The sequence below is a fragment of the Gadus macrocephalus genome, chromosome 23 (genome assembly GCF_031168955.1).
Source record: "Gadus macrocephalus chromosome 23, ASM3116895v1".
In the NCBI taxonomy this organism is placed as follows: Eukaryota; Metazoa; Chordata; class Actinopteri; order Gadiformes; family Gadidae; genus Gadus; species Gadus macrocephalus.
The window spans coordinates 11,880,018-11,889,760 of record NC_082404.1 but is presented as its reverse complement, the minus strand read 5'-3'; the positions used below and the strand labels follow the sequence as shown (position 1 = coordinate 11,889,760).

Sequence of the window (9,743 nt, the reverse complement as noted above, 5' to 3'; positions counted from 1 at the left end):
GTCTTTCTACTAACTCTCTATTATTTTTTAACAATTTTTTTCATTTTCGAAGTCAGTGTGTCTCCTTTCAGGGAAGTCTATCAGAATTTAAGATCAATGATAAAGGTGTTCCACAAGGCTCATCCTTGGGTCCTCTTTTGTTCTCGATCTTTATTAATGATCTTCCTCAAATCTGTTTGGACTCTCAAATTCATTTATATGCAGATGACACTGTATTATACTCATCCAGCTCTGATATCTTACAAATTCAACACTCTCTACAATCTGATTTTAATTTGGTTCAAATATGGTTCTCTTCAAATAAGCTTCTGTTGAATAAGAAAAAATCATATAGTATGTTGTTTTGTACTCAACCTGGTCATTTGTTGTCAAGTAACTGGTCTATTAGTCTTCTTGATGGAACAACAATAGAAAAAATTGAAGAATTTAAATATATAGGCCTCTGGCTTGATTCTCAGCTATCCTTTAAACCCCATATTAATGCAATCACCAAGAAAATCTTTGGTTGTCTGAAATCTCTTTATCGTTCTGTTGACTGCTTCTCACAAGAAGTCCGGAAAAGACTTATAATGCAATTAATACTCCCAATATTGGACTATGCTGATGTTATCTATGGTAACACTTTTGAAACAAATCTCCGTCCTCTTAATGTGTTATATAATAGTCTTTGTAGATTTGTGCTCAGGTGTCCTTATATAACCCATCACTGCCTCATGTATGAGTCCCTGAACTGGCTTGCCCCTAATTCCAGAAGGCAATTCCATTGGTCAATACTTACATTCAAATGCATCCATCTCAATTTCCCTTCATATTTGAAACAACTCTTAATCCCTCTAACTTCTCGATACAGCCTACGGCACATGGACCACCTGTTTCTAATTAAACCTAGAATCAGGAAAGAAATTGGTCGTCGGGCATTCAAATTCAAAGCTCCATCAGATTGGAACAACCTTCCCTCCTCACTTAGGTCTATTACTTCTTTCCATATCTTCAAATCATCTTTAGTTTTGCATTATAAAACATCCTGCTCTTGTTTCTGATCTATCTTACCTTTTCTCTCTAGGACTCATTCTACTCATACCTGCTTTCCTTTTGTCCACTATACTATTTACATGTGTGTATCTGGGTTCAAATATGTACTGTATATTCTACTTGTGCATGCAAGAAAATGTATTTATTGTATGTAATGTATATTAATATATTTGATTGTACTCTGTGTAATACTGGCTGGTAGGGGGTGGGAAGGGGGGGGGGTAGCTATGGGGAGCATTGTTGGAGTGTGTGTGGGTGTGTGAGTGTGCGTGCGTTTGTCCTTGTGCTTATGTGTTTGAATTTATGTTTATAACTTACTTTTTACTTTCATTGTATTATTTGTCATTACTGTAAGGACCCCCTCGAAAATGAGATGATACATCTCAAGGGGCTATCCTTGAAATAAAGAAATAAAGAAACTGTGCACCAATTATCCTTCAGATTGGACATTCGTGTAGAATGACGTTATGTTATTTCTTGTATAATAACATTCTGATATCTAACATACCTTTCTCAGATGATGACGGATAACTTTGTTTGGGTGTGTGAGAGAGAAAGCGAATGTTTGACAGAGTTGGGGGGGGGGGGGGGGGGGTTAGTATCCTAAATATTTGTCCCGTCATGTCGACTGAGATGAACTCTACTCCAAGCCATGCCAGGAATGTACCCGGTACCATGCCCAGGATCATTCATCAACCTGTCCAAATAGCCCGCCATTGTCCCGCCACCGACACTTCACCAAGCAAAACACCACAATCTCAACAGAAAGACATCTGATGTGCCACGTCAGCTATGAGTACCGCCGCCAGCTGGCCAAGAAATTAGCTCTCAAGGTGATTTTATGGGACTGGTTGAAATAATTGGTTGAAGAAAAAAATTTACTTAATTGATTAAAAAGCATTGATTGAATGTGCTGGAAACCATCAGCTTCTAATTAGTCAGACTTATCTTCCTTTTAGATTATATGAAAGACAGACAAAGATGGAATGAAGGAAAATGCAGAGCCTAACCTTTTAAGTGTTATGAACCTCAAAAAGAAAAGGATGGCGAAGCTAGAAAACACAAGTCTGTACTTAACAAATTGAGGCCATCATCAAAGTTTAAATCGGTCAAAAGTGATAAATGGTTTGGAAAAGCCATCAAATCTCCTTAAGGCCAGACGTCAGTTATAAATGTTCCTGTACTGGAGCCAAATAATAACAAAAACATGAACGTATTCATCATTTCTTAATGTAGGCTGGTTTATTCTGAAGTCGATGTCGGCGGTCCAATGTTCAAAATATTGAGGACTTGCTGACGGATGGAGTGTTGTTCTGGACCTCTGCTCTGTTTGAGCTCGTTTCTACAACACTAACGACCCTGTGTGCTCCAAACACACCTGCTCTATGGCACTTTGGACACCGTGTCATGTTTTGAGTGTCCAAACTTGAAAGATCTCCTCCTGGTACCAAACTGCACTTTCCACACTCATGCTCATACTCAACATGATAGAAATGTATCACCAGACCAAAGTCAGCCCGGAATCCATTAAAAAAATCTTGCTATGTTTAACACCTCAAAGCCAAAACCCAATCAAGTGATTTGTTTGTTTAAATAAAGAGAGATTTGCCAGATCATTAGCATGCCTTTTAATTCCATGTGCACAAGACAGTGTATTTGATGCCCCGTCAATCTGACACTGTCGACTTCACACTTCTTTTTTTATTAACAAAATGTTGCCTTTGGTTGCATGGCCAAAGGCTTTATACTGCATTTGTGGCTGCCACAGTCTTTTCTGACAGGCGGAGCCGTTTTCACCTGCATCAGATATATTAACCCCCTCCCCACACACACACACACACACACACACACACACACACACACACACCAAAAACAAAGCAAGATAAAGAGGAACATTCTGCACTATGAGCATATCCTTCACCCCCCCTCCATTAAAGGCGGAAGGTCCCTAGAAGGGAGCTATCTTCTCCAGGTCCTTCTTCATCTCGCTGTACTGGGTGCTGAGGCGCCCCACGGCCTTGGCGTGCTCCTCGTCCACCTGGTCCTTCAGCCTCTGCTGCTCCCGCAGGAACTCCTCCCAGGCCTCCTTGTCCTGCCCGGAGCCCGCCTGCAGCTGGGCGCGCTGGGCGAGGAGGAGGAGGAGGATGACATCATGAGGTGAGAAAGCGAAAGCTGTTGAAACGCTGCAAGTGATGAGTGAGGAGAGAGGAGAGGAGCGCGTGCAGGTGGCTAACATGAAGCAGCTGCTGTCAGGTGGGTTTCTTATCGGTGCTGGTTGACTCGCTACACACCTCACTGATCTCTGCCGTGACAGATGAGAGCCTATTGCTAGTATGGGCCAGGTGCAGGATTGAGAAGACACAATGAATGATTCAAATTCAATGATGATCTCACTCTTCTTGTAAATATGTATGTTCACATCATGCAATTGATAGAAAGAAAATCAAAGTTCTGCATAGTTGGAATACAGACAAAAATAGAGTGAAACAAGAAATTAGGGTTGATATATTCATACATGTTTTAACCAGTTTCACACTTTGAAACACGGACAATATAAAAGGGTATGAGCTTAACCCTTGTAGTTACCTGGTGTGCATCTAGCTCCCTCTGCTGGACTCTCTGAGCCATGTGATTGGCAGCCTCCACTGTGGAGAAAAACATAACTAGCATTAAAGACATACACATTTACTTTGCTGAGGCAGCAGTATTCGAAATAGCTAGAAGTGTTTTTTTTTGTTGCACCGATTATTAACATTTTGGTAATTGTGTCATCTGAAAGAAAAAAGACATTCGTTTTTCTCGAATGTATACACACAAAAAATGGAACTATGCACTCAATTCTGAAAACTTGAAGCTCTTGTATCAAATACAAGGCTCCAGACTGCTCAAATCTAAGCACAATTCCACTGTTTTCACATTATTGCTAAACTCTTAAGCACAAATCTCATCATTTAGCACACTTGGTTCACCTGAATCACACTGGCCTTCAAAACGCAACAACTAATTACCAATAAGTCTAACTCACTTCTCACCTGTTCAAACTCAACTGGCAAAACACTTAAATCATGTGTCAGAGCATTAAAGAGGACTCGGTGAGCTCTACTGTATTGTAGATATGGTCCTTTGGCCTGATCAGGAATGGAGGTGGGATACATACGGATTTACAAGTAGATCTGTTTCACCTCATTTATATTCTTATTTTTATTTTTGGTTGGCCTACGAAAAGCTTTTTATGCAGTCAGTTCAGCTGAACATTTTACTGTATTAAAGTATAAAAAATATATTTGCTTTGTTACCTTTTGTACTTGCACTGATTTCGTCGTTACATCCCCCGAAAGACAGTCTAAACATTTTCTCACCGTAGTGTTTTTCATTTTACTTATCAGTGCAATTACTGTACTGTAATTTACCAACATAGGTAACATTGGGGTTGCAGCATCAACTATAGGTGTACAGTATAACTCTGGGAAGCTGGGATTGTGAGTTTAGCCCATCGGAGCTCATTGGATAGACAAATATGCATTGTATCCTATTCTGATACGATTGTGTCAATGCAATATTTATATGATATATTCACAGTATTGTATTACAATATGGCAACAGTCTTTATACTATATGTACCACCTAATTGCAACTTTAAAAAAGAAAGCTATTTCTAAACAATTGTATACATTGGAATATGTAACATGGCCTCATAAAGCCAAAACATATGTAAATAGTATTTTGATGGAAGTGCTTTGAATTGATCACACCAGTGTTTAATTTATGCTCTCTAAGAGATATTAATTTGCTGTGTTTACCGTTTGCTGGAAAAAAACAGTTTTGAGAAGAATCTGTGTAGTTTTGACAAAATGATTAACTCTTCTCAGGTTTGTGTTTAGATAGTTTCAGAAAACGTGTTTAAACGATTGAGAAAAACTGCAGTTAAAAGTACAAAGCAGGATTATCTGAAGGGTATACCTACATTTTTGGACTTTGTACTTGATTGAAGTACTAATATTAAGTATATAGCAAAATATTAATACTAAATAAATCGATATATTTTGACAACAAAAGACAGGATCAATCAGAATTCAATAATTACTAATAAATATATTAGCTGAATATTATATCAAAACCCATAATTGCAGTAATCGGGCCCCATTGTAGAACAGCCGTAATCATTAAAACAACATCATAGCAATGATCCTGAAAGGTAAAAATGTGTTTCAATCCATCATCTGCAGAATGATATCCAGCCCTGAACTGATCCTCACCTGAAAACACCCTGCTCACAGAAGGAATGCCCTTCCAACCACTCTCACCCTGTTGACTGGACTTTCAGGAGATTGTACAGTACAGCGATTTCTATCTTTCTTCTGTTTCTGCTTCTCCCCTACAACCTGGAAACACTTCAACCCGCAATTTACCATTGCTAGTGGTCTGGATCATTTGCTAGACCAGGGATTGCTGAGCAGAACCACTCGGGACATCACTAAAGGTTCGAATCCACTCCATTCTCTCTGTAGCGACTTTATAGCAGGACTACGGAGAAACACGGCAGATTTCGGATTTAAAATTTAAACTGTGTGCAATATATGCCAAATAACTGCTTCTGCTCGCAAGGGAAAGGACAAGACCGTTGGTACAATAGGACCCCTTTAATTAACTTAAAAGGGTGGGGGGCTTACGTCTTGTGCTGACATCAAAAAGGTGCTCGTGCATCCCCTGTAAACACTTGGGCATCACTTGTTCGTTGGCCTCAACTACCATCTTGTTGATGTTCTCCAGTAGTCGTCCCTCGCGATAACCTCGCTTCTCCTAAGAAAGGGCAACAGAGAAATCACAGGATTCTATTCAGATAGCCTCGCTACAATAGATTAATTCATATGTTTAATGCCAATAACCAATGTATCTCAGATATCTCAGTCGAAGAGAATGTTTTTGAAATATATGTCAAGAAGGATGCTTAACATAAATCAAAATGAACATGCATTATAAAAGATGGAAGTGAAATTATGCTTATCAAAAGGTCAAATATTTCTATATAATATTATTGAACAGTTTTTCTTTAACAGACTTTTTCGATCTCGTGAAGGAGAAGTATTTAAAGAGAGCTAGTTTACCTCAAATTCTCTCACAAAGTAGCGAATCTCTCCCTGGGTGATGGGTCTATGGTCTATCAGTCGAGATTGGATGTCACCAACATCTGTGGTGGAGAAGTAGGGGTATATAAACAAGCATCACACTTTTGCATAGCTTTACAAAGCATGAAGAAAAACATTAACCCACAAATCATGACGCATGGATTTAAACAAATAGGTTCTATGTCGTCAAGTATCCTGGATGCTTCATTGAAATCGATGCTTAGACATACTAAACACTTTATATAAACATGATAATTTGGTTTCCTTGTATCTGATTCAGACTTAAAATCAGGGAACCATATGTGGATGGAATGGAGATTTTTGTAGGTCCACATCTACTGACAGGGCCTTTCTTTGTATGTTGAAGCTAGCGAGGCTAACAATGTTTGCAAACCAGAACTGTTCACATTCTACTTCCTCATAATTATACCCACCTTTAGCAATCTTATCCATTTTCTCACATGCCCTGCTGGATAACGGTGCAGCCAAACCAGTTGGAAGGCCCTCGATTGCAAATGAACAAGTCTGCCAGCAAGCTACATTAAGGTATCACACATTTAAATGACGACTGATCACTCCGACGCAGTTTTTAAGATCGAAACCTTGAAATAGAACTACTAAATGGCATGGAAGTTGAGAAGTAGCACGCAAAACTAGCTGATTGCTGTCATGTGAGTGGTGATCAGCTGACACCATGTCAATATTTACTACTACTTCCGGGTAGGAGGCTGTGGAATAAACCAAACCAACCATTAAAATAGGGGTGTTCGATGTGTCCTATACTACCTTTACCGACATATAATACATATAAGTATGAGTTAACATGATGCATGAGTTGGGATATTTTCAACAAAAATGTTCTTCAGGAGAAAACGTTCCCCATTCTCGAAGCGAATAATTAAACCGGCAAGACCTTGATTTGAGTAAACGAGAGATATGAATGTCGCTTTGCATGTGTTGGGACTGCAGATGTCAGTCTTGCACTACGTTGCAACATGGTATTGGTTTTGTATCAGCGTCCCCATCATATATTTTTTAAAAATCTTTACTGTAGTGATCAACAACAGATAGTTGATCACATTATTTACAATGTAGAATGCGCTATTATTGATTGTATGGGTTTATGTATCAATAAAAGATCAAGCTATTATTTCGAGCAAAGTCAATACATAATACATGCACGTCTTTAAATCACCACGAGGTGGCACTAAAGACAACGAAAATAACAAACTGGTGCCAGAGTGGTTGGATTATTTTGGATTAGCGAATTAATTCATGATGCATTATGAAATGCAAGTATAATTGTACAAATACTTAAATAGACATATGACCCATGGCGTTGTAAAATGAGTTGGCCTATGCATGAAACGATCAGCACCAGACAAACCATTTAATCTTATTAAAAAGTTTGCATGAAATTTCCCTCATTGACCAACGTTAGTCAAAATCCGTGGAGAGAATTCTCCGACACCACCATTTACTGTCCACATTATTTATGTTAAATAGCAGTTAGATGCACCATTAGCTTTGATCGCCTTATTAAACAGATTAAATGATTGATCAATTGCCGAGGGACATACAAATAGCCATGGTCGTCTGGGAGGAAGTATCTGTTTACAAGTTTTGTCATGACATAAACATGCCACAACTACGATCTTAACATGAGGGGAATTAACATTAATTGTCACGTTTTTATTTATTTATTATTCATTTAAAATGCAATTAAATACATTAGGATCAAGTAAGCAGTGATGGACAGTTGCATTTAACTGAATAGGCAATGCATACATAAATGTATTACCAGTAGAATATATTAAAGGGCTATTACCAGTTACCATGCGTGGGAAAAGTTTATACTTCAAATAGAAAAATTACAATTATTTAAAATGCTAATGCTCATTTGCTTCTTTTTAAATCCTGTTAAGCGTTTTTAAGCGATGTACATTTATCTTGTCTTATTAACTACTTAAATAAATTCTTATGACATCAAAGGGTATTCTTATGAATTGTAATCATTCACGTTTCTTGAATGTTATGAATGGTATAATTATACATTTTGCATTGCAAAATTAGTAGGCCTACACATGTCATGAAATACTGTTTTATGTTTGCTATATTATATGTATGTTTGCTATATCATGCATGGAGGCTATAATTGTGTTTTTTAAAAGCGAACCGCAAAACTTGAAGTCACACAATCATAAACCCAGGACCATTTTTAAATGTGAGCCACAATTATTAATCCCCTTTAATTTTTGCATTCTTCATCGCAGTAACAACCATGTAACCAACCTTGAAGAGTGAGAGGAAAATATACAAAAGTGTGGCATTGAGACCGATCTATCAAGGTTGTATCCATCCACGTGCATCACCATTACACATAGATGGGGAGCGGGGTCATGAGAGGGGTCAAGGTTGATATTGGTCTTCTCTGATTAATCCGTCCCATTCATCTATTTGGTCAGCTCTCCTCATTTTCACTCATGGATGAGTAGGTGAATCAGCCAGCATTGGGCCTCCCTCCAAGGCACCATTTTGAATAGACTATTGTCAATTAATACTTATATTCACATTTTCAGGTTTGTTCGAATTTATTTAAATTGAAATGGAAAGATAAAGTGTACTTTTTACTTTTTTAAAGGTTGACAAAATTAATTTAGCAGGCTTCATCCAGTTTTACACTGGGAATAGTCAAACTGTATTTAAATATGTTCCTAGATAATGAACCCATTGTCCTTGACCCTTTACATATATTTTGATTTAATTCAACAGTTTGCCTCTTAACCCTCAATGCCATCATGCTTTAAATAACCACCCACACAACAAAACCACCGAAGAAAATAGATATTCAAAAAAATTGCGTTTTTTTTTTTTTTTGTATTTTGAACCCGATGGCACCGGAGAACACGGCTCTAACCGTGCGTGTATATAACATTTAAAAAAGCATGACAGAGTCTCGCTCCCCATGCGCATGTAAGCTAGCCAGTAGGCAGGAGTTCTCGGGGAGCCGAGGCTCTGTCGGTGCAAAGGGAGGTCTGGGAGATGGAGTTTTGCTACACAACATACCCACCGGTGCTGTTAGCCAGACCTGGCCATGGCCTGGAAAACAGTGCATCTCTCTCACACTAGCTCCCCGCTGTCTCTGTCTCCCCCTCTCATCTTTGCCCACTGCATGCACGTACGCATACACACATACACACAGACACATGCAAACACCCACACACGCAAGCATGTGCACAAACACACAAACACACACAAATCCACATCCACACACACACAGACACACAGACACACACACACACACACACACACACACACACACACACACACACACACACACACACACACACACACACACACATACACAAACATCCAATGACGGTGCTCGCATTACGCATTACCCAGTGGGTGTAATTATTTTTACTCTTTCGCTCTCTCTCTTTCTCTCTCTCCCTCCCTACCTCTCTACCTCTCCCTCTCTCCCCTTCTCCCTCTCCCGCTCTGCTGGGGTCCTGACACCGACGTCCAGGCGGAGTAGGGGGCGGGGGGGGGGGGGAGCGATGCTTGGTGTGCTCAGTATGCCCA

At 39.1% G+C, this 9,743-nt stretch overlaps 1 protein-coding gene across 2 annotated transcripts; it reads right to left on the bottom strand.

Moving 5' to 3' along the window:
* Window positions 1-2,643: 2,643 nt before the first annotated feature.
* bloc1s5 (biogenesis of lysosomal organelles complex-1, subunit 5, muted) lies at window positions 2,644-6,873 on the bottom strand. 2 transcript variants are annotated; one of them, XM_060045081.1, is made up of 5 exons: window positions 6,593-6,873; window positions 6,138-6,220; window positions 5,703-5,832; window positions 3,619-3,677; window positions 2,644-3,204 (listed from the first exon to the last, which is right to left on the bottom strand). In XM_060045081.1, exons 1-5 carry the CDS (start codon window positions 6,609-6,611, stop codon window positions 3,079-3,081), a joined length of 417 nt encoding a protein of 138 aa, XP_059901064.1. In that variant the 5' UTR covers window positions 6,612-6,873; the 3' UTR covers window positions 2,644-3,078. The 2 variants fall into 2 exon arrangements, with proteins under 2 accessions (XP_059901064.1, XP_059901063.1); XM_060045080.1 differs by having other exon boundaries at window positions 2,644-3,154; window positions 6,593-6,871.
* Between the last annotated feature and the right edge of the window lie 2,870 nt (window positions 6,874-9,743).

Excerpts from the sequence above, each read along its gene's own strand:
- bloc1s5 (XM_060045080.1), bottom strand. Across the intron at positions 3,678-5,702 it reads TTTTGATGTCAGCACAAGAC|TGGAGGCTGCCAATCACATG; the intron begins GTAAGCCCCCCA and ends TTTTCTCCACAG. Across the intron at positions 3,155-3,618 it reads GGGAGCTAGATGCACACCAG|CGCGCCCAGCTGCAGGCGGG; the intron begins GTAACTACAAGG and ends CTCCTCGCCCAG.